Raw genomic sequence first — 24,903 nt, forward strand, 5'->3', positions numbered from 1 at the left:
AGAGTCTGGGTGTGCTCAAGTCCCTCGTACACTGGTAAAAACACTGTTTGGGGCCTTTTTTTTTTTTTTAAGACAAAGTTTCTCAGTGTTGCTTTGGCTGTCCTGGAACTTGCTTTGTAGACCAGGCTGGCCTCGAACTCAGAGATCTGCCTGCCTCTAAGTGCTGGGATTAAAGGCATGTGCCACCACTGCCCGGCTGTTTGAGGCCTTCTATAAACATGAAACTCTGGTTGGATTCTGACCCTGATAGTCGAAAGAGCTGTGTTAAGAGTAATGCCAGTCTTAAGTGCTTAGTTAGGCCTTGCTTTCAGAGTAGCCATCCTCCTCTTTTCTCTTGGAACAGCATGGCTTCAGTGACATTAAGGTGGAAGACACAGCCAAGGGCCATATTGTCCTGCTGCAGGAAGCTGAGACACTCATCCAGATTGAAGAAGACTCAACTCACATCATCTGTGACAACGACGAGACTCTGAGGGTGCGATTGCGGGACCTTGTCCTCAGGTTCCTACAGAAGTTCTGAGTGGGGCACCCTTCATCGTGGACAGTCTGGTGGTGTCCTCTGGCTTCCAGAGGGGAGAGGTGTCTCCGGCCAGGACTTGCACTTCCTTCTGCTGAAGCCAAGAACTTTTGGAGTCCTGTTCTTTTCGGTTCTGGAGCTCTCGAGCAGCTTGGGGGTGGCAGCATTGATAAAAGCCCTTTCCTAGGGAAGTGGGAAAATGACTGCCTGCGTTTTCAGGGCTCAAAGGGGGCAGCTCTCGGACTTAAACCTGCCTACCGTGCTACACCTAACAAAGGACAGTCCCCAAATCAGAAACCTAGCCTATCCAGCTCTATTCTGTGGCCCATTTTGCTAAAATAAACATTATTTTTATAGAAGTACCCTGTTCTATTGAACTATAGTCTAAATCATGATTTAATATCTGGGGGGCTGGGAGGGTCTGAAACCACACCCAAATAATGAAAATGTCACAGCACATCTGTCTCACCTCTGCCTTAATCATAACCCAGTCCCGTTTACAAAAATGCAGATATAATCCCAATGCTGGAGAATTCAAAGTCATCATCTGATCCACAGCAAGTTCAAGGCTAGCCCGGGCTCATTAGACTCTGTCTCAAGAAGCAGGAACAAGCCATGCATGGTGGTGTATGCCCTTAGTCCAGCACTCAGAGAACTACCTGCCTCCTAAGTTCAAGGCCAGTCTGGTCTACAGAGTGACTTCCAGGACAATCAGGGCTACACAGAGAAACCCTGTCTCGAAAACAAAACAGAAGAGGAGGCAACAGCAACATGGAATTGAGATTGATTTCAATTCTGTTAAAAGGTACTTCTTAGTTAGGCAGTAGTGGCTCACGCCTTTAATCCCAGCACTCAGGAGGCAGAGACAGGTGGATCTCTCTGAGTTTGAGGCCAGCCTGGTCTAGAGAGTGAGTTCCAGGAAGCCAGAACTGTTAAACAGAGAAACCATTTCGGGACGGAGGGAGGGAGGGAAGGAAAGAAGGAGGAAGGAAGGGTACTTCTTACACAAATTGTTGACAGCCTCGTAGGGAGACCCCTGAGCAGTACAGTCCGAGAACTAGCTGCCCACACTGCAGGAGGGAGCGTGGCTTTAGAAGGACCTGTCACAGAGATGGCTACTTTTGAAAAACACTGGCCCTGACCACATCTAAGAAAATATGAGTGGAAACTGCACACCAGCTTTGCAAAGAAATGGCAGTGCCATGGACCTGGGGAACAGGGTGGGAGGTACAGCTGGAAGTCATCAGCCAGGTCTGGTGGCGCAGGCCAGTGTGCCCAGTTTCTCTAGAGACACAGGATCACAGGGCCAGCCTAAGCAACTTAATGAGATCCTGTATAGAGGCTGGGGGTGCAGCTCAGAGGTGTATCCTAGCAGGTATGAGGCCCAACAATGAAAAAATAAAATTGGTCTACTAACAGTTGCGTGTCTTAAGGGGTTTTAGTGATGTGGGAGCTATAGGAAGTGCCATAGGCGGAATGGTACAGGCTCTGAAGAGAGGTGATAGGTTCTCCTAGAATTGTATCTGGGGTGAGCTCTTGATTGGCGGAGGAAAGGAGTTTCACTTTCCTGTCCTTGCGCACAGGGTATGGGTCATTTTGCCGAGGCCTCTGGAATGTACCTCGGACCCAACTACGTGAGCCCAGCTGGAAAGGATAGGACTGGGGGGGAGGGGCTACATGCAAGCTGGGTTCTGTCTCAGGGTTGTGTGGGTGTATCACCCTCTTTCTCACAAAACTTCTGAGAGATCAAACTGAACTTTAAACATCTTGGGAAAATGCAAATGCATTAGAAGATAAAGTTCAAAAGACCCAAACATACATTTAAATAAACCATCTACCAGGTGTGTGTCCAGAGTGCCTTGAGCACAGTGAGCCTGACTGGTTAAGTCTGATCAGAGGACCCCAGGCATTGATCGTCCAAGGCCTGATTGCGCCTGATTGCCAAGAGACAGTCAACCGATACCTGGTAGCTAGGATGACTTAGAAGTTACTGAGGGTAATTTAAGTCACGAGCACCTGCTTGGCCGCAGAAGCTAGATGGAGACCAAGCAAAGTGCGTGCTTCCAGCAAAGAGAGTGGTGCTGCCATCCCAGGTACAGGGAGAGAGCTAGCTGACTAATTCTAAGGGTTAGATGTTTAGAAGCCATAGTAGGTTGGTTAGTAGAACCCACAGAACTAATGAAAGCCGCCTGTGACTGGCCCTGGCCCAGGAACACAGCCTGTAATGGTACCCGCCGACACTCAAGAGCTCCACCCAACCTAGTGGCCATCAATGACTAAAATGGAGCCCAAGGAACCCGCTGTTTTCTATAGCTTTAGAGGGAGCCCACCGAATTGAGAGAGCCTGGTGCTCCGGGATTCCTCACAGGCAGGCACAGCCCAGAGAATAGGTCACAAGGCACTGCTCATCCGTGATCCATCCGGGCCTTTCCAGCGTGAAACAGTGACTGCTTGTCCTCTAGTCTTCCCTCCATCCACAGGAGCAGGAGGGCCAGACAGCGCTTCCGGTGCTGAGCACAACCTGAGTCAATGAGTCCATTGATCTTGCCTAAGTCTTCTGCAGCTCTCACTGTCTGCCTGTTTGGAGACAGGGTCCTGACATAAGTAGCCCAGGCCAACGACCTCTTCCCCAAAGGACTAAAGCCTGGGTCTACTGCTCTAACTAGTGACCCCAAGCCTAGCAGCTTACAATCAGCAGACATTTTTCCCTTATGGTTCTGTGGCCCAGGGACCTGATGTGGCTTAGCCAGACCTCCTGGCCCCACTCAGGCCCAAATTCTCTTTCCTCACAATGAAAATCCGCTGCTGGACAAGCAGCCTGAAATACAGAGTTTGAGTGAGTGTCCCCCAAATAGCCAGTTTATGGTTCCTGCCCTCTACATCCTTCCAAGGAGACAGGATCCGTGGTCCATTCCTCTCCAGCAAGAGCACGTTGCTCTTCCTCTCACCCCACAGTGAGCCCGCAGCCCTTCCCTCATACCTGGAAATGCGGGGGTTGGCTTTCCCAGATGACACTGAAGGACCAACAGGAACCCTCACTGTGTGACGGGGCACTGCAGAGCTAAGACCAGTCATGAAACAGGCACCAGGAGAGCTGCCACCCACAGGAAGGGAGGTGGGATGCGCTCGCAGGCTTTCCACGGTGGGAGGATACATTGGCACGTTGGTCTGAACCTTGGCTAGGGTATAAGTAACCAACTCGGGTTCTGGGGGAGGGCGTGGCTGACCTGGAGACAGGTGATATAGAACCGAGCCAAAGATGGCTTGTGCCACGGGCTCCAGATGGTGAGCTTCAATCCTGAAGGGTTTACACTACAGTCTGGACCGCCCCATGTGCCCCTTCAGTCCCGCCGTCAGATGGTTTTACATGTATTTCAGCATTCACATGTTAGCACCAAGGGGTCTGAGCAGGGTCTCTACCCAGGCCGTGTCATCAGGTGTCAGGGTGTTCCGTGTCATGTGGGTCGGTTGAAGAGAGAGGTCCCTCCAAGGTGAAATTTCAGGCCTGTGTGGCAGTAGGAAGGCCGAGCCTGGAACAGCCATACAAAGGCAGATTTGATTGTTACACAAAGTTGGTTTTTGGGTAAAATATTTCTGTATGTCTCTCTAAAGGAGAGCATCACGGACCCTCGTGACTTTAGTCCTTCCCTGTGGACATTTGCAGTACACAGTAACGCAGGAGCCCCAGGTGCACCAAAGGCGTCTTATGACCAAACTCGTGCGAAGGCTGCAATGCTCCTTCAGAAAAGCATTCTACAAATCACAGAAAATAATCACTGTTTTCCACAGAGATTCTTCAGGGTCACAGTACTTCTAGAAAACAGCCGTTCACTCTAATGTCCACCCTAGATACAGAAACTATTCATTCTGTCTACCCTGGACACAGCGACTCTGCTAAATTCCTACAACATTTAGGCACCAGTCACACTGTCTCTCATGGGAATTAGAGGCCTGGGGTGGGAGTTAAGTTACTGTGTTCACAGGATGTCACCCCTGGACACTCAAGTAACCACAGTATAAATTCCCAACCGCGCCCTCTCCCACATCACACATCCACCACAGTGAACAGCAACTTAATCTTTATAATGTGCATATCACACCTAAAAAGCTGCTAGCCAGGGGTAGCTTCCCCTGCAACCCCAACACTCAGGAGGCTGAGACAAGAGGATTGCTCAAGTTCAAGGCCAGCCTGGGCTACCCAGTGTTCTCCAGGCTCACCTGTACTACAAGGTATGACCATATATCACAAAAACAATTTAACAATACATTCCCTGATTAACAAATTGCAGCACTTTCATCCTTTGAAAATGACGACCTTCCCGACCCAACCATCCATCCCTCCCATCAGCAGGGAGTCCTGGCCAAGCTCCTGCTGCTGGATTTTGTGGGCTGCACATTCTCTGCTAACTTTAGCTCAGCCGAGCCAAGGTCTTCCCTCAACTCCAGGGCAAAGAGGAGCACGTTCCCTCCTCCGGTGAGCACCACAAGGCTGGAGGGATGTGAAGACCAAGACTCAAGACTTGCCAAGCCCAGTGGCTCCGTTCAGTCCCTTGAAAGCACATGGTGAGAAGCACAGGAAACCAATTCCTGAAAGCTGACCTCTGACCTCCACAAGTGCATGTGGCCTGTGTCTTCCCACCTTCAGTAAACATGTGTAAATTCTTTTTTTTGTTTGTTTGTTTGGTTTTTCGAGACAGGGTTTCTCTGTAGCTTTGGTGCCTGTCCCAGAACTAGCTCTTGTAGACCAGGCTGGCCTCGAACTCCCAGAGATCTGCCTGCCTCTGCCTCCAGAGTGCTGGGATTAAAGGTGTGTGCCACCACCGCCCGGCCATGTGTAACTTCTTTAAAGGATCGCAGGCCCACTCTACCTTGTTTTGGTTTTTGAGACAGGGTTTCACTGTAGTCCTGGTTGTCCTGAACTCGCTTGTAGACCAGGCTGGCCTCGAGCTCAGAGCTCCTCCCGCCTCTGCCTCCTGAGTGCTGCGATTCCTGGTGGTCAGTTTCTTAAACATCACTGTTAAACTCGCTGACTTTCACCTTGCTCTTAAATGACTTCCTGATTTGGTAGAGACCTTACTGATAAAGATGGAAGATGTTGGTAAGTTGTTTGCAAACTAAAACTGGCCATGAACTAAACACACTTTACAGCTACAGTTTAAATAGATCACATGCCCCACAAAAGAAGAGTAAACAACACAAGGCCCCTGATAGCTCCCGTCAGGGCCAACCTCATGTTTAAACTCCAGGCAAACATAGTAGGGACTAGAGTAGAGGCGTCAGATAGGATGTTAGATAGGCAGATTGAATAACAACCACACACACTCAAAACCCAGAGGAATTGGGGAGTAAGGAAGGGGCAGCCCACCCGGAGGAGACCCTCAACTGAAAGGGTGGAAATGACAAGTTTCAACTGTGGGGCGGATGGTGGTGTGCAGGGCAGCAAGCCCAAGGCTAGCTTACATGGAGGGACTGTTGGGGCTGATTTAAACATTAAAAACAACTAGCCGGGCAGTGGTGACACACACCTTTAATCCTAGAACTCGGGAGGCAGAGGCAGGTGGATCTCCTCTGCAAGTGTGAGGTCAGCTTGGTCTACAAAGCAAGTTCCAGGACACTCAAGACTACGCAGAGAAACCCTGTCTTAAAAAAAAGAAAAGAAAGCCGGGCGGTGGTGGCGCACGTCTTTAATCTCAGCACTCAGGAGGCAGAGACAGGTGGATCTCCATGAGTTTGAGGCCAGTCTACAGAGTTTGGTCTACAGAGCGAGTTCCAGGACAAGCTCCAAAGCTACAGAGAAACTCTGTCCTGAAAAAAACAACAACAACAAAAAAAAAACTATATACTGCTTACAGTTACACATGAAAGCCAGGAGGAAAGCAACTGGCTGGGGGAGGCTACGCCACGTGAACAGCAGTGCAGACTGGACGGCGATGCTGCCAGAGGCAACAGCTCATCAGGAAGATGCGATCACGGCTGTGAATCAACAGTGCCGAGGGCCAAGCCACAGAGCTGGAAATTTGATGACACTAATTATTAAAATAACCAAAGCAGTACATTATAAATGAGCTAAACGGAGCTCAACAGCCTTCACCCAAGTACCCGTCTTGGGCACAGAGGTGCTTTGCTCCAGCTGCTCATCACAGAGTCTTCAAGAGCAGTGGTATTTATTATGAAGACCATGTGCCAGGCAATGAACAAGTCTTGCTATGTTTAAAGTCACCCAGGCAACATTTACCAGAGTGGAATTAAATTTGAATTTTATAACACGTTTTAGAAACCTGCAAATAATCTCTGTGAGTTCGAGACCAGCCTGGTCTACAGAGCTAGTTCCAGGACAGGCTCCAAAACCACAGAGAAACCCTGTCTCGAAAAACCAAAAAAAAAAAAAAAAAAAAGAAACCTGCAAATATTCAGAAACTAAGTAGCTCATAAAAATAAGAGCGGGTCAAAAAGTTTATTCCCCAGTGAACTGAAAAAAAAAAAAGCCTTAACTGGAGCTGGGGAAGTGCTTGCTATGTAAACACAAGGACACGACTTCTGTCCCCAGAGTCCAAGGGGAAATCTGGGTCTGACTGAATGTGCTTGTAATCCAGTATAAGGGAGACGGAGAAAAGTGGGACCCTGGGCTAACACTGGCTAGACAGCCCACACTAATTGAGCCCCGACGCCCAGTGAGAGCCTGACTGAAGAAACAAGTTGACAGCTGATAAGAACAACATTCAAGTGTGATCGCTGGTCTCTGTGTGTATGTGCGCATGTATATACACACGCAGGCTGGCATAAATGCAGAGAGACCCCGCTCTCAAAAAGAGGAACTAGCCGGTTGTGGTGGCGCACGCCGGTAGGATTTGCTGAAGGAGGCAGAGGCAGGAGGATCGTGAGTTCGAGGTCAGCCTGAGCTACACATTTAAAAAAAAAAGGAACTGTGCTTTAAAACAACTTCAAGACAGACCTTAAATAGTCATAGGAAAGGAAGGCCTAGGGCTGGAGAGATGGCTCAGAGGTTAAGAGCATTGCCTGCTCTTCCAAAGGTCCTGAGTTCAATTCCCAGCAACCACATGGTGGCTCACAACCATCTGTAATGGGGTCTGGTGCCCTCTTCTGGCCTGTAGGCATACACACGGACAGAATAATGCATACATAATAAATAAATAAATATTTAAAAAAGGAAGGAAGGCCTAAAACGGACCTATGTTTTTACCTCCAGAAACTAAAAAGAACAAAAGTAAGCCCAGAGGGAAAAATAAAGAAACTAGAAAAAATTCCTAGTGCCAATTGTTTGGTACTACCATGAGTTGTTATCAGGGAGACCTCAGAGGCCCCTAAGGTAATACAAGCTCTCAGCATCCCTCGTGGCTGTCCAGCAGAACTGTATGGTAAGACCCTGTTCTGAAGACACCACACCCTCTGGTTGCAAGAGCTAGGGAAATGGAGCCAAACCTGCGCTAGAACTTGCTCGCTGCCGGCTAGCTTTCCTACTACTGGAAAATGCTAGGTGGGTTGGTAAGGGAGAAAAGCGCCAAGATCCTGCCCAGCTGTCAACTCTATAAACCAACACTAACCTGCCAGGTGAACTGTGCCCACCTCTGCAGTGAGATGATGCTCTGGAGTTAACCAACGACTCGATGATGGGTTTGAGTCTCCCACCATGGGAGAACACCTATGCCTGGTACAGTACAACTGGTCAAAAACATGGCTGGGGCAGTCATAGGCCCCAGGGGGTAACTTACTACTATTGTTTAGTTAGATTGACATAGCATCAAACTGCCCTCTAAAAATCAAAAATTGACACTTGCAGGCAAATCAGAAGTCTCCCCTCTGTGAACGGTGGCAAGCACAGCCACACGTGGCTAATCACAGTGCTGAGAATAAGGGACAGAGGGCTCAGCTCCCAACAAGACATTTTAATTACCCACTCTTAGGCTCAGGAACAAGGCAGAAGAGGAGCAGAAAGAATCTAAGAGCCATCTCCTGGGCATGACACAGCCATCACAACCATGTGCTCAGCAGCTAGTTGCCTGCACTGGTTTGCACGAGACTGGCCATGTCCACAATCAGCCGTGGGTGGAGGAGGGGCTTGTGGGTCTCTACCCCTCAATGTTAAACTACTGGCTACTCTGAGGTTCTAGTAAGTCACTGTATTCAACTGTGTACCCACTGGTGAGCCCACCAGACTCCAGTGGACAGTGCCGTACCCATGGTCACAGACAGTCCTGTTCAAACTCAGCTCGTTCACAAAGGGCATGGGGGAGTGAAAGGGGATCCAGAGAGGAGAAAGGGGACTGACAGGAGTGAGACGGGAATGAGATGAATTATACCCCTGCATGGAAGTGTCAATGAACATTTAATAAGAAAGGCGGCTTCCCATCATTAGTCACTAGGAAATGTGGCCTGACCTTCGAACCCAAGTCTGGCAGCGCCACAGGCTGCTGAGCACGTGGACGGAACACACCTCAGCATCACTGCAAGTACATAAAGCAGAGGTCGCTGCAGGAAAAGGTCTCCCAGATGCTCGAAAAACTGTACAAATGTACATCACCCAACAACCGCACTCACGGGTCCTGCAGGAAGACAGGTGTCTACCAAAGGTCTTGCTCCTGTCTTCACGGCAGCTTAATCCCTAATAGCTGAACTCAGGAAATGGCCCAAGGGTCCACGATACCTTCAGGCAGTCTTCCTGCCTCTTAAGCACCTGGGCTACAGATCAGCACCTCCACCCTGGGCTCGCTTATCACTGACTATGATACAAATGGCTGTTGGCAAGACAGCTTCCCCATTTCTACCTTTCCTGCTGCCTCCCCTAGCAAAGGGTCTGAACCTCACCCCACAAGTGTCCCCAAGGTCACTCAATGTCTGGGTACCTTGGGAGCAATCCCGCTCACTCTGCCTATCCTCTCCCCCAACTTACCTATCCCAGTCTTTCGTCAGGAGCCCACTAATGGCTTCCTTGGCGCTGAGCTCTTGGGGATGCTCCTCCAGTGTGTGACGGACGTAGAGCCTGCAGGCCACGGCCAGCAAGCGGGGCTGCTCTGCCAGGAGACAGGACAGCAGCCACTTCACAGCACACACTCCAAGACACTCTGGATTCCACAGAACTAACCAGAAATACTAAATAGGCATTCTGTGTATACAGTGCAATTTTTTTTATAGAGCAGCCTCCTTCACCCTCCTCAGTACTCTGGGCATAAGAAATAATAACTATTGCACGACTTCCACTTCTGTTGGCCTCACCAGAGGGACAATTTTAGATCCATCAAATCTTAGATGTCAGTGCCCTGGGCTCCCACCTGCCGAACCAGAGGAGGGCCTGCCTTTGCAGGCCTGGAATTCCCAGGTTCCATCTTCCACAGCCTAGGACAGCACTTGCTCTCAACCAGGTAGTTCTCAGATGCACACACCAAAAGCCTGTGACTTGATGTGGAAGTGGAACCCAGAGACCACCCCTGCCACGTCAGCACAGGACACCTTAACACATTTCTAAAGCAAATGGGAGGAGCCACAGATGGCTCAGTGGTTAAAAAAAAGACCTGTTGCTGAGCAGATCTGATGCCCTCTTTTGGCCTCAGCAGGCAGCTACAAAGCAAATGGGAAGAGCCACAGATGGTTCAGTGGTTAAAAAAAAGACCTGTTGCTGAGCAGATCTGATGCCCTCTTTTGGCCTCAGCAGGCAGCTGCAAACGTGTGAACACACACACGCACACACGCACGCATTATAAAAATAAATCTTTTTTAAAATCTCCACAGTAGAAAGCTTGGCTGGTGTGCAAAATAAAACACGGCTGACCGCCTGGGCTCACGCTTGTCGGCTCCTCTTACCGCTCCCTGGCTGATGGTGGAGGGCTCCCAGCTGGCCACGCAGAGACCACGGCATTCAGGCAGACACCCTGGCTCAGGTAACTCTTCTGTCCCTGCTGAGAATAACCAAACACCTCCAAACAGCTTGAGTTAAAGTCTCCATTTATTTCTTTTTCTTTTTTGTTTTGTTTTTTTACAAAAATCCAACGTAAGACCTTTGTGCTCATGGTTTGAAAGGGGCAGACAGATGGACAAATTATGTTATCAGAGCCGCCCCAGGCAGCCCCACCCTCCAGCTTCACCTGTGCTAACAAGGCCACCCCAGACATGAGCATTGTAGGTGGTCCACTGGCCTGAGGCACCCTGGGGGGGTGACTGTCACTCTGTGGGTGGCCCTTGCCCTCAAGATAAAGGGCAACTGAAAACCAAGGCTGTCCTGGCCCTGGAAGCTGAGACTGGGTAGTCAGGTGTGACCCGTGTTAGGAATCTGCACTAGGTGACCATGGTGAGCTGCGGCAAAGCAGCTTGTAGAGGGAAGAATCATTTCCAGGCATGCCCCCTGGCTCCCCAACCCAAATGACAAGCAGTATCCAACTGCTTGTCTCTGCCTCTTGCCTCTGAGAGGGTCCCTCAGATACAGTCACTGTCCATACTTGCTGCTGGGGACCTTCAGTTAGTGTTCCCACCGGGCCCAGAGATGCTACCCCATAGGATGCTCTGACACCGCTATCCCTGAAACACATTTCAATGACATCCATGAGTGCCCAACAGCTTTCAGTGCCCTCCAGAGGGGTTCTACCGTAGAGACGGACTTCCTCATCAGATACCACAGCAATCTACAAGTTCTCACATTAAAGAAACAAGGTGGATAGGGCCGGGGCTCACGGCAGAGCGATTGTCGGGATGCCCATCCACAGCTCCGGGTTCCATCCCCAATACTGGGAAGTAAAAAAAAAAAAAAAATAGCAGCCACATAGTTAGCGGAAAAAAAAAACACCACACTCTTTGGCTCCCCTGAGGGAAGAGGGCTACTGCCACAAGGAACAGAAAGGACAGAGTCGGGGAAAGAGTCTAGACCCCTTTGCTTAGATGCTAAGAACTATGTCCCAGGCAGCCCTTGGTGTCAGGTTGGAGGAGACACCAGTGGAAGCTCTGCAGCAGCCTGGTCCTCTGGCCGCAGGGACTCCTGGAGGTGGAGGCCACGGCAGCCTCCAGCAGAAGGGATCTACAGAGAAGTCAGGACAGCAGCACTCTGGTCAGGGCCTAGGAAGACGGGACTGGCTTAAGGCAGGTGCACGGCCAGGACAGCCCTGAGCTCTGTCTGGTGCAGCTGCTCAGTACCACTTCAGCCAGGCGGGCGGGGTGACAAGTCACAGGCGGAATCCCTGACACAGCGCTACGCTTCCAGTTTCCTGCTGCCACCACCCCCAAAATCAGTTTTCACTGGCAGCCCTGGGAACAGAACCGTAACAGGGAGTGGAGAGTGGTAACGTGGGGGTGAGCGCCTGTTAGCTTCTAAGGCCGGACTAGAACTCTCCTAGCGGACCCCAGCCTCCAGCTTCTAGCATGTCCCAGACCTCGAAAGAGGGGGTTTCCAACAGGCAACTCGACATCCGGGGTCCAAACCCCACAGGTACACAATGGAGTCCAGACGTGAGGGGAAAGGTGAACTCACTTAGGTGTCCATCCCAAGGCCCTGCCATGAGACTCTGGGATCCTCAAAGGACACAGGCCAGTTCTGCACCTTACAAGCTCCCAATCGAGACCTGCTAAATAGCACAGGGACCTGCACCAGCGCCCCGCACCGGCATCACCAGGAGGGTGAGCTAAAGGCCATTGGGCAGCAGAGGCCTCATCCCTGCCTCACCGGTTGCTTCCTTATCCTCTCTCAAACACAAGAAAGAATGGGAGAGTGGCAATAACCCCCAAGACAAGTGCTGCCTGGCACCAGCCCTCAAAGCCCAGGGAACATGCCAGCCCTGCTGCGCAGCCCCAGCAGGAGGGGAAGCTGTGTTAGTATCACTGAGGCTACAGGAAGGGGTCGGGGTAGATCAGGAGATCTTGCCTAGGCCAAGTCCATCCTGCTTGTTTCTGCAGCCAGTGCCATTGGGACAGTCCAAGTAACACAGGGTCAGGACCCTCTCCACTAAATACATAGCCAGGTAGGTCCCTCCCTTGGAGAGATTGGCAGAAATTTCAAGTGCACCCCCACCCCACCAAATATATATATATATGTATATGTGTGTGTGCATATATATGTATATACACGTATGTGTGTACATATATGCACACATATAAATAAGCCTTGAATGGCAGATGTGAAACTCTTTAAATAATAATAGTTGTTACTGAATTTAAAAACCACGAACCAGCCGTCCTGGGCTTATGAACTAGAGACTCCCAAGAGTCCCACAGTCCTCAGTGTTCACCCTCAGTCAGTGCCCCGTGCAGAAGCCCCGAGTCTGCTGACCAGGATGCTGGGCCCAGTGTGACTGACTTCAAGATAAAGACAGCTACTCCCTTCCACTCTTCCTGCTGCCTTCCCCAGCAAAGGGTCTGAGCCCCGCCCCACAGATGTCCCCAAGGTCCTTCAATGCCTGGGAACCGTGGAGCGACTCTCCTCACTCCACTCATGGTCTCTTCAGAACTGGCAAGGCCCTAAATGAACTTGAAGCACTTGGTCTTGTCGTGGGGCAGGCGGGTCTTGAAGAGCACAGAGTCCACCCTGAACTGTGTGTACAAGAGGGGCATATAGCCGTACACCTTGACGAAGAAGTTGATACACTTGTGCCGCTCGTGAAAGTGAGAGTCATCGTGGGACAGGGCCTGAGGGCACCCCGGGCATCGGAAAGTCCACCTCGATGTCACCTGGAAACAGAAGGAGAGAGCACGGTGAGAACACAGCATGACTGCTGACAGAACCTCATAGCGTGGCCAAGCCAAAGCTATGTCCACAGAGAAGATGCTGAACCCTGGCTCCATCCACACAGCCCAGCATGTATGTATCCAAAACACTCATGGGGGCCTTTCCATGTCACCATACTTATCAGACACAAAGTATTAGTATGCCCAGTGTGACTGGCCCAAACAAGTCTACCTGCAATCTTTACCTGGGTGGTACAGCAAGATGTTGGTATAGTTGTTACAACCACATTTTTCATAGTGAAATACTGGAAAACTAGCCACAACAGAAATAAATAATTTTAAAATATTACATAGCCATTACAAAGATATTTAGGAAAATTACATTTTAAAACAATGAAAAAGAGTTATTAAGATTTCCAACAATTAGAAAAATGTAAGAAACATGATGGTGTCACAAACCATATGGCTAACCATTAGCATAGGCAACTGGTGGTTTGAAAAGGTATGGCCCCACAGACTCGTGTATTTGAGTGCTTGACCTATAGGGAGTGACACTATTAGGAGGTGTGGCCTTGCTGAAGGAAGTATATCACTGTGCGGGCAGACTTTGAAGTCATATATGCTCAAGCTGCTATGCCTAGTATGGCAGACACTTCCTGTTGCCCATGGATAAAGATGTAGAACTCTCAGCTCCTTTTCCAGCGCCATGTCTACCTGCATGCTGCCATGCTTCCTGCCATAATGATAATGGATTAAACCTCTGGAACTGTAAGCCAATCTTAATTAAATGTTTTCTTTTATAAGAGTTGTTGTTGGCTGGGTGGTGGTAGCTCATGCCTTTAATTCCAGCGTATGGGAGGCAGAGGCAGTAGGATCTCTGAGTTCAGGGCCAGTCTGGGCCCTGTCTCAAAAAACCAAAAACAAAAAAACAAAAAAGTGTCTCTTTGTAGCAACAGAAACCCTAACTAGGACAGCAACCTTTCACAAAGTTCTACTGGAGACCTGAGCCTGGGACCCAGTGGGATGAGACCTGGGTGGTGGAGACCAAGAAAGATGGTGGACAAAGGTTTTCTTCTCAAGCTCAGCTCTAATTAGAGAGGAAACAGCACTCTAGTCACATCTGACAGAGGTAGGAATTTAAGCTACTTGTGTGTCCTGGACACCCCAAGATGCTCATCAAGCCTAATCTGGTCTCAAACAGGCTATGAGCCTGGACATGGGAGAAGGGCAAAGCCCTTTGCAGCCTCAAAACAAGTCATACATATGAGCGAGCACAGAGGAAGGACCTGCAGAAACCAGAGCCAGAGGCAGCAGGACGATGGGAGGCTGTGATGAATGTGTATGTACACAGGAGCTTCCTAGAGATATAGAAACCATCCATTCAACCTACAAGCATGAAGAGAAAAACCAGTAAAGAGCACTGAAATTAGAACCCAGCATGGGAAACAAGACGGCAAAGTTATGTAAGCAAGACGATGAAGAGACATGGAGAAAGGTGTAAGGTCATTCACGGAAGTTCAGAACAGACAACCCTGGTCCTGGAGAAGAGACAGGACAAAGTCAGGGCAGAAGGAAGCCAGCCATCCAGTGTAGGAGGCATCCATGCAGGCTGTCTATGTATGACATGTCTATACAGGAGAATGGAGGACGGGCATTTATAGCATCTCACAACTCTTGTCCATCTATTTTAAATGAAATCTCTTACAAAGAAACATGTAAAAGTAAGCTACAGTAGTACTTAGGGGACACACGCAGACACAGCCTGGCCCCTCACTCCACTTACCCACTGCTCTCTCACCAACTCTCCCTGAAGCCACAAACCCACATCACACACTTACACAACCACTGTTTTCACTGAAGCAGTGGTTCTTTACATTTTTACTTTAATTATGTGTACACATGTCTGTGTGTAGGTATGTGCATATGAGTGCAGTGCTTGCAGAGTCCAGCAGAGGGCATCAGATCCCCTGGAACTGGAGTAACAGGAGGTAGTGAGGCATCCGACATGCATGCTGGGAACTGAACTGTGACCACCACGTCACAGCAGTGACCAGCAGCGCTACTTTGAAATGCTGCAGCTACCATAAGGTGATGTGAAGACGGCTGTGATTCCTTCCAGTAACAAAGCAGCGAATGCATCTACCCTTAGAAACCACAGCCTGCTTCAGAAGTGAAGGAAGAAGGGGAGTAAAGCTGTCCCACCCTTCCTGCCCCGCAGTCCTTCAGCTCTATCCAGTGCAAGGTCCTGTCTTACAGTCCTGACATCACTTATGTAAGGGGTGTCTTTGTGCACGTGACAGGAAAGTCTCTGGGGTGTGGCACCATCACAGCTGCATTGAGACAAACACAAGAATGAAGTGTACATGCACACACCTTCCCACGGATACAGGGCCTACCTTGATGGGGGGCTTCCGTGTGATGTGGGAGACAAGGAAGTTCATAGCAATATCCTCGCAGTTGATGTACTCGTCCACCATGTCTCGGATGGCCTGGGGCATCACGTAAGAGTACAGGTAGGCATAATACTGTCGGGGAAGAAAGGATCGGAACACTGTTAGGAGGTCTCACTTGCAACAAAAATATGCATGGCTCTAGGGGCTACTGGACAGGAGTGGGAAGGTGCCCAGCAGGTGGTCACAGCGGGGATGCATGGACTGAGAGCAGGAATGAGCATCCTGCAACGTGGGTCTCCACTAAGAACATGGCATTATCAGCTTGCATCTTTACAGTCTACAAGAACGCACCAAACGGAAGGCAGCACCCTCACGGAAGCCAGTTCAGTGGTTGAGGAACTGTAGGGGCAGTGGAGGGGACTCGCTTGTCTCAGAATAGGGATTTTGTGGTGCTGGGAATGGAACCTAAGCCCCCTGAACACTGGAGCAGTGCCCACCACCTTCAGAGCCAGCTGAAGACTTCGAAAGGGAAAGTATATGCCAACATCACTCAAAAGAAATGCAATATGGGGCTGGGGTAATGACACTAAGAACTAGAGTTTGGGTCCCCAGAACCCACATAAATGCAAGTGGGGTGGTAGCCTATTTGTAATTGCAGCCTGGAAGGTGGAGACAGAGGACCTCTAGAGCAAGCTGGCTGCCAAGACCAGCCATATCCACTCTGGGGTTCACTGAGACCCTGCCTTATTGAATAATGTAGAAGATGATCAAGGATGATCCCTGACATCAGCCCATGTTATTCAAACTCAGAAAGAACTGGAGCTGCCACTTGGCAGCAGAGCCCTTTGCACCTCCAGCTTAGCTTTGATCCTAAGCTGCACCACGAAAGAAAAAAGCCAGTGATGGCGCACGCCTTTTGTTCCAGCACTTGGGAGGCAGAGGCTGGCAGATCTGAGTTGGGGTTGAGGCCACCCAGATCTACATAGTGAGTTCCAGGACAGTCAAGGCTACGTAAGAGATCCTGTCTCAAAAATCAAACAAAGGAAGAGTGAAAGTAGAATGCCTCACTTCCCACTTATCTGAAACGACGGCCTTTCAACAGCAAACATAAAAACGTACGCTATTTCTTCATTTCTCTCATGCACGTTTTCATACTCTAGTGTTCCTTATAACCCAGGACACCGCAGCTCTGACCAGACATCCATAAAGAACTCAGGAGCCACAACAGGCTAGCACTAATGCTGCATATCAGAAGAAATGTAGAAAAAGGAGCAGAAGCAGCATAAAGATAACAGCGCAGAGGGACATGATGGTCGAAGGCACCTGCACTGTGGGCATCCAGTGAGCCCAAACCCTACTGTGAAAACACCTCTGGGCAGAAGTGGCAGAGCCCTTGGACAGAGGACCACAGTGGGCCTTGTACAGTGGCAATCAGTCCATAGCGAGAGCCAGTGGTCTGCAGGAGTCCTCATGGTCTACAGGCTGTCCTGGTCCTAACTTTCAGTTACTATATGCATGGTTTGTTTGTTTTCTCATCCTGAGATGGGTTCTCACTGTACAACCTAGCCTAGCCTCAAACCTGTGACTCTCCTACTTAGCTACAACTATTGGGATTCCAGGTGAGGGCCACCACACTAGGCTTCTCTAAGCACATCACCCAGTTTCTTTAAATGCAGGAACAGCTTGCCTCTGGCCCAGAAGGGTATAATGATGTGGGATTCCCCTCTGTAGGCTATGACTATGTTTTATTACCACTGGTTAATAAAGAAGCTGCTTCGGCCTATAGCAGGGCAGAATGCAGCCAGGCTGGAAGAGAGAGTAGGCAGGAAGACACCATGTAGCTGCTGAAGGAGAAAGACACCAGAACAGAACCTTACCGGGTAAGCCACAGCCTCGTGGCAATACACAGATTAATAGAAATGGGTTAATTTAAGATATAAGAGGTAGCTAGTAATGTGCAAACTCTCAGCCAAATAGAGTTGTAATTAATATAGAATTAATATAGTTTCTATATGATTATTCGGGTCTGAGCAGTCAGGAAATGAACAAGCGGGCTCCACCTACAGTATATAGGTGTGTGTGTGTGTGTGTGTGTGTGTGTGTGTGTGTGTAGGTGTGTGTGTGTGTAGGTGTGTGTGTGTGTAGGTGTGTGTGTGTGTAGGTGTGTGTGTGTGTAGGTGTGTGTGTGTGTAGGTGTGTGTGTGTACGTGTGTGTGTGTACGTGTGTGTGTGTACGTGTGTGTATGTGTGTGTGTGTATGTGTGTGTGTATGTGTGTGTGTGTGTTTGTGTGTGTGTGAGTGTAGGTGTGTGTGTGTAGGGGTGTGTGTGTGTGTGTGTGTGTGTGTGTGTGTGTGTGTGTGTGTGTGTGTAAAGGTTAAAGGCAGCGTTCATTCCCACACAAAGCTCACCCTTACTAAGGGCAGAGCACGGAACCAGCATTCTCTTACCTTGTGAAAGAAGGCAGCACCTGTCAGCACCATGGACAGCTCACAGGAGTAGTTGGAGTTGTAGAGCCAGGACTGGTGAGGGATGTCCCACGCATGGTACCGGCCTGGGAAACCCACAATACGATCACGTGCCTCTCTCCACACCCTTGAAAACACACACACTTAAAATAAGTACTTTTATCTGGATTGCTTTGACCCTTAGACTTTTGCATTTTTTCCTTTTATTTCCTTTTCCTTTCTCTTAAAAAAAAAAAAAGTCAGACAAGCAAATCAGGTAAAAAAAAAAAAACTACAGTGATTGTCATTAATAATCTGCACACAGGTGTCCCTCCAGTGTCTCGTGGGAAGGTCACATTGTAAGGCACTTTAGAAGGTGACAATCTGCTAAGAAGCGGGAGACAACCAATTCCTGTTTCTATAATTTCTTTAAAGGTTTGTTTGCAATGAACATGACACATTCACATGTAATGAACATGGTCCACAGAACACATATGTAATTTCTCTACCCTGAGCTTCTCTGTTCTTCCTGCTCCAGACAGCACATGTGAGAAGCACTCAGATACCACAGCAATCACTGTGAGGAGAACCCATTTCCTAAGCTGAGCAGGGCCCAGAGATAAACCCACTGTGTAAGCTGTCCACTGACCATCAGAGGGAGGCATCTGTAAATGCAAGAAAACTGAGAGAACTGGGTCCCACTTTGAGAATCTGAAAAAACGTGCAGTGTGCATGTTTGCATGCATGTGTTCATGTCTACATGTAGAGATCGGAGGACACTATGGTGGCATGGGTTCTCTCTACCTTTATGTGGGGTGCAGGATCAAACTCAGGCCCCTAGGCTTAGTGGGCAAGTGCCTCTACCTGATGAGCCATCTTGCTGCCCAGGAGAAACTTTTCTATCATTCCCAAATCTATAGCTAAGTCAAAATAAATACAATCAGTTCGCAGTCTCACTGGCTGAAACCGGAGCTGAAAACACAAGCTCCAGGACGGCAGCCGCTAAAGGCCTCAGAGACTGCAGCTGCTGCAGCTGCCCGAGACCTCCTGAGCGGCTTCAGGGCATTTCAATCCCTGAAACAGTTTGAGAGTCACTGATCTAACAGATGATAACTCACAACTTCCACCACCCAACAGGGCCTTATAGATTTCCTCTTATAAACAACGAATTTTTTTTTATTGCGGCAAAATACCATCTTAACCTTTTTGAAGGGTACATTATCTAGTAGCATTAAAGACAGACAAGTTGGGTCACCGTCACAACATCTCCAGGATCTGCCAACCCTTGGCCTAGCTCGCACCATTCTTACTGTCAGTATGAATTGTACCTATAGTTCCCTCCTGTGAGTGGACCACACAATGACTCTCTCCTCTGTTCCCACTTCTGACTGTTACAAGTGATTCTGCGTCCACTACAACAGCTCTGCACAAGGGAGGCCCCCAGAGAAGAGACAGAGGAGACAGAAGCACTGCCTGGTACACACCCAACAGGGAAGCAATAACTAGAATATAAAGACCTCAAAATTAAACAACATAAAATGGGTGAAGGAAATAAGTGGTTAATAAGTGCATGGAAAACTGTTCAGCATCCTTCATTCTCAGGAAAATGCAATCAAAATTACCTTGAGCTTTCGTGTTACCCAGTCAGAATAGCTGTCGTCAAGGAGACAAACAGAAACTCTAGTAAGGAGGTGTGGACACACAGGGCCCTGACACACACTGCAGGAGTCTAAGTTAATCCAGCCACTTAGAAAATCGGCACGGAGGCCCTCAGGGGGTTAAAGTACAACCTCTACTGAAAAGAATCCAAGTCAGCATCTTGCAGACGTTTTCGGTAGCATTTCACAGTGGCCCGTGTGCCCATCCATTCTTAAGTTGATAAAGACAGTGCGGCACACAGACACAGGTACAAAGAGTGAAATCATATCATTTTTTAGGAACATGGATGGTGCTAAATTCATCATGTGATATGAAATAAGCTGGACTCAGGAAGACAAAATGTTTTCTATCATGTGCAGAAATGAAGGGGAAACGACATGAAATTAAAAGAAGTAAGCGGGGACAGAGGAAGAGATGGGTAAAGAGGATGAGCATGCCAATTATATCCTATGGAGGCACAGAAATGTCACAATGAAGTCCCTAGCTTCGTACAACTGATATAAGCTAATAAAACCTAAACAAGGCATACTGTGTCTTCTGCTCTGTGTCTCCCTCTCCTGCCCACAGATGTCGGTGGGGATCTACCCCTGGAGACAATTCAGCTGTGCCAGTTCAGTTCTTGAAGGCTGGGCCCACATCCAGAATGACTAAAACGGATTCACTACTTCCTCACCACCCAGAAAAGTCAAAAAGGCAGAGCTGACAAAGAAGCCAGCACCTTCAGCACCTCTGTGAATTCAAACTCCTCAGAGCTGGGGCTCCTTTTCTCTGGCATTCTTGGGAGGGAAGCTAGGAGTGTCTGAAGTTCTCCTAACACCTCATGGCCACACCCACAGCTCCCGGCCCCTCAGTGGGCCTTAAGTGTGTCTTTCCACATCAAAAATACAGCCATTTCCCACAACCGACACCTGCAGTGGCAAGACCATTCCTGGAGCTCTTCTAGGCTTTTCTCCTTGCATAAGAGGAAGAGCAACGGCTGATTACCATGGACACAGCCTGGTCAGCAGGATTTTCCTTTTTCAATCTCAGCTAGCTACAGACTTGCTTCAGTAATCCACCACGTTGGGACTTAGGGGAGAGCTGACCTTCTGCCAGAAGTAAAGATGCCATTTCTGTGACCTATGGCTCAGTAGCAAAAGGAAGCCTAAGACCAGGAGGGTCAGGGGATGGAACGAAGACAGAGGAACTCCTGTGCTTCTCAAAGTGAACTGCTAAGATAAACTACTTTTTCCCATTTTATATGAACTAAAGCTGACAAAATACAAAAAAACAGTTTTGTAAATGCTACTAAAAACACAAAGTGAACACAAATAAATTAGAATTCATCAAAATTGAAAACTTTATGCTTGAAGGAATGCCACAAGGCGGTGCAAAGAGACCGGCTGAGCAGACTCTCTGGCGTGAAACAGATACGCTTTGATCTAGAATAAAGAACTCTGAGAGATGGCTCAGTGGTTAAGAGCACTGACTGTTCTTCCAGAGGTCGAGTTCAATTCCCAGCAACCACATGGTGGCTCACAACCATCTGTAATGAGATCTGGTGCCCTCTTCTGGCCTGTAGGCATAGATGAAGGCTGAATACTGTGTGCATAATAAATAAATCTTTAAAAAAAAAAAGAACTCTGAGAAGGCAGCAATACAGAGACAAACGATCTGCAGTGGCCATTCTTAGCTGTCAACTTGATTACATCTGGAATTAACTAAAATCCAAAAATAGAGGGGCACACCTGTGAGGGGTTTTTGCTTAATTTGAAGCAGGAAGATCCACGTCTTATCTGAATCTTCGGGGGCAGGAAGACACACCTTTAATCTGGATCTTTTCAACTGGAAAACCTCACCTCTAATCTGGACCACACCTTCTGCTGGAAACCTACACAGAGAGGTGGAAGAAGGAAGCTTTGCTCTCTGCCTGCTCGCTCTCTCCACCATAGCAAGTGCATTCCTTCCCTGGCATCAGAGCCTACTTGTTTGGGACCCCAGTGGATTCTGAATTGTGACTGAACTACTGGATTCCTGGACCTTCTGTTGATGGCAGCCATTGTTGGACTAGCTGGACCACAGCCTTTAAGTCATTCTAATAAATCCCCTTTCTCTACACATAATCCAAACAAAAACAGGCCAAATATCTGAAATCAACATTTCTCCACCAAAGGCATACAAATGGTCAACTAATTCATAAACACGTGAAAAGACACTCAACATCAGAGTCGTTAGAGAAAGCAAATCAAAACTGTAAAGGGGAACTGGGGAGATAGATGGCTCAGTCCATAAAGTTGAAGCTGACTTCTGACCTCCACATGTGTACATACTTTGCACACACAATCTATCTTGAACCACACCGCTTCACACCCACTTAGGATAGCTCTAAAATAAAAATCAGTAAGTGTATGCACTGTCAAGGATAGCGGTAAAGTGGCATGCTCACTCACCGCTGGCTGGAAAGTGGTGTGGCTACTTTGCAAAGCAGTTTAGTGGGACCTCAAAACATCCGCCCTCTGGCCCAGCCGCCCCACAGCTAGGCATGTACCCAAGAGAAATGCTCCAGTCCAGACATGCATATGCACGGGCACAGCATACCACTGGGCTTCACTAAGCAGTAAGGACCCAAATGAAAGACAACAGAGGTTCGTGGTATGCACCTTTAATCCCTGCAATCAGAAGGCAGAGGAAGCAGATCACTGAGTTCAGGACCAGCCAGATCTACATTGCAAGTTTCAGGCCAACCAGAGCTACATAGTAAAGGAACCCCTCCCTTTTAAAAAAAAATTTTTGTTTTATGTGCATTGATTAGTGTTTTACCTGCATGTATGTCTGTTTGGGAATGTCAGATCTCCTGAAACTGGAGCAAAAGACAGTTGTAAGCTGCCATAGGGGTGCTAGGAATTGAACCCAGGACCTCTAGAAGGGCAGCCAATGATTTTAACCATTGAGCCATCTCTCCAGCCATCCCGAGACCCTGTCTTTAAATAAACGAGGAAAGAACATATGGCACACATACAACAGGAGTGAAGCGCTGCTGCACGCTACGAGACAGACAGCCGTAGAAACACAAGGTAGAAAGGAGAAAGCCAGCCGCCAGCCACAGGAGGCCACTTATTCCCACAATAGGAAAATCTACAGAGATGTGAAGTTTAGTGGTTGCCTAGGACTTAACAGGGCTGGAGGATGAGCAGTGGCTGATGGGTCCGGTTTCTTTTGGTGATAATGTTTTCTAAAATGGACTCTTGATGACCATATAAAAATCTACCCAGCTCAACACCTAGATGTATGAATGGGAGGATACATAAATTATGTCCAATAAATGTCACCAAAAACTTGATTTCAAGCAAAATGTTCACTTGGGTGTTAGCACTAAGGCAAACCTAAAGCAGCACTCCAACTAATCCATAATTCACGTACGTGTGTAACTGACATTGTTCTCTGTGATGGAACAGGAATTGATAATTCATTTTCCACAGTGACCCCGGGTGACACAGTAAATGCCAACTTCCTGAAAAAGTTCTGAGTGCTCAGCGAGGTGTTTTCCTGACCTCACTGTGGAGGTTTCACACACGGACCTGAGCCCACACCAGTGATGACCCACTCAGAACCCCCAGCCCACTTCTCTTACAGGTAGTATGCCTCACTAGACCACCTAAGCCCCCAGCGCACGGGCACAGTGAATCCGAGAGCGCAGCAGCACAGAAGAGAGAGTTAAACAGGCCTGCAATCCACCAGCTGGCTGCCACTTTCTATAGCTTTGCTTTCTGGTATCTCAACTCACTGCTGTAGATCACTTATACAAACTACAACTCCTACATAGGGCCCTAGGGTTGTGCTGGCTTACCTGTTTATTAATTTGATTAGACGCAGCCCTGGGCTGTGTCTGTGACTGCTCTGATCTTATAAGGGGACTCATCCCTTGATGGACTTATAATGGGATGGCTTTATTGGGAGATGGTGGAATCCTAGTTAGAAGGGCAAGCTTATTGGGGGCACGTCTCTGGGGGGACACCCTGTCCTGGTCCCCTTCCATACTCAGCCATTTCTCTGCTTCCCGTCTGTCAGGACTGAGAGTCTCCTCTCCACTCTCTCTCCTTGCCAGGCTGGCATGTCCATGTGCAGGGAGCCAGGCACCCGTCGACAGGATGCTTCAAAACCCGGTCAAATCAATCTTCCCCTGCGATGCTTCTATCAGGTTATTTTGTCATAGCAAAAATTAACTAATTCCAGGGACATTAGTGAGAGAAGCCAAGGTTCTCAGGTAGTCTCCAGCACACAGCATGGACAATGTTGGTGACTAAGGTCAGTGTCACCACGGCTACTGCTACCACCTCCTTCTCCCATTCCTCTTTTCCTGTTGGACCCTTGTTCTCCACCCCACTTACATCTTGGGGGATGGTATTCTGGCCCTGTCCCATTCCTCACCAAGCGGTCCTTTCTTCCTCCTACCATCTAGGAGTTCCCACTCCTACAACACAAACCCAATTTCCCCACCTCTATTCTTAGCCACAGAGGCTGGGTTTAAGGATGACAGACCTGCAGGTCCAGGAGAGGCAAGCAACCCTGGCCCAGCTAATTAGAGACTCCCATCTCCCTAGCCCCAGAGGAAGAGCCTACAGAGACTAGAGCAGCCCTGAAGAGGATAAGCAAGAGTCAGCCAAACCACCAAGACCTGGGACCAAGCCCGTCCTACGATGCCCTGACAGCCTCATAGAGTTTCTCCTCTCTGTTAGCTGTCAAGTTCAAATTGGTTTTTCTCACTTTCACACTGAAGTGTTTGAAAATCTGTCCCTCACCGAAACCCAAACATGATTTCATCGTGGCGGAGGTGAGCGTCATCGTCGATAGACAGTATGGCCTCTGTCTCAATCTCATTCCAGGGCAAGAATCGATTGTTCAAACTGTTCTTCTCAGTACGGACGACCTGAAAATGAAGGCGGGAAACACAAGAAATCAGCGCTACATCAAAGAATTCTCAAAGTGACTTTAGTCCAGATCTTACCAACGACTGGCCTGGTGGCCTGCCACTTGCTTGTGACACCTAGCGTGTGCCTCTCAGTGAAGCTGCCTCCCACTCAGGACACACAAGAGGGCCTCACACTAACCACTAGTCCCAGAAAACTGACTTTCTCATGAAACACTGAGGATTATTTATACAATGAACACAGAAAGCCGGAATGGAGAAGAGTGTTTCTCAGTTCACTTTGTGGCACCCCCCACCACGGTGCGGATGTATGCTGTCTACA

General features: G+C 48.7%; 2 protein-coding genes across 4 annotated transcripts in view; one reads left to right on the forward strand and one right to left on the reverse strand.

The window, feature by feature from the left end:
* The window catches only part of Ints9 (integrator complex subunit 9), an 80,383-nt gene extending 79,507 nt beyond the window's left edge, over positions 1-876 (forward strand). For all 3 annotated transcript variants that reach the window (XM_075949431.1, XM_075949434.1, XM_075949433.1), the window contains one exon: positions 344-876. In XM_075949431.1, coding sequence (XP_075805546.1) covers positions 344-520 — 177 coding nt within the window. In that variant the 3' untranslated portion in view covers positions 521-876. The remainder of the gene's footprint in view (positions 1-343) is intronic.
* Positions 877-10,457: 9,581 nt separating this feature from the next.
* Positions 10,458-24,903, reverse strand: part of Extl3 (exostosin like glycosyltransferase 3) — a 44,068-nt gene continuing 29,622 nt past the window's right edge. Inside the window, exons 4-7 of the mRNA XM_075950218.1 lie at positions 24,454-24,581; positions 18,020-18,164; positions 15,574-15,702; positions 10,458-13,180 (exon numbers count right to left, since the gene is read on the reverse strand). Of these exons, the coding sequence (XP_075806333.1) occupies positions 12,971-13,180; positions 15,574-15,702; positions 18,020-18,164; positions 24,454-24,581 (612 nt within the window). The 3' untranslated portion in view covers positions 10,458-12,970. The remainder of the gene's footprint in view (positions 13,181-15,573; positions 15,703-18,019; positions 18,165-24,453; positions 24,582-24,903) is intronic.

This window comes from Microtus pennsylvanicus, chromosome 15 (assembly GCF_037038515.1).
Source record: "Microtus pennsylvanicus isolate mMicPen1 chromosome 15, mMicPen1.hap1, whole genome shotgun sequence".
NCBI lineage: Eukaryota > Metazoa > Chordata > Mammalia > Rodentia > Cricetidae > Microtus > Microtus pennsylvanicus.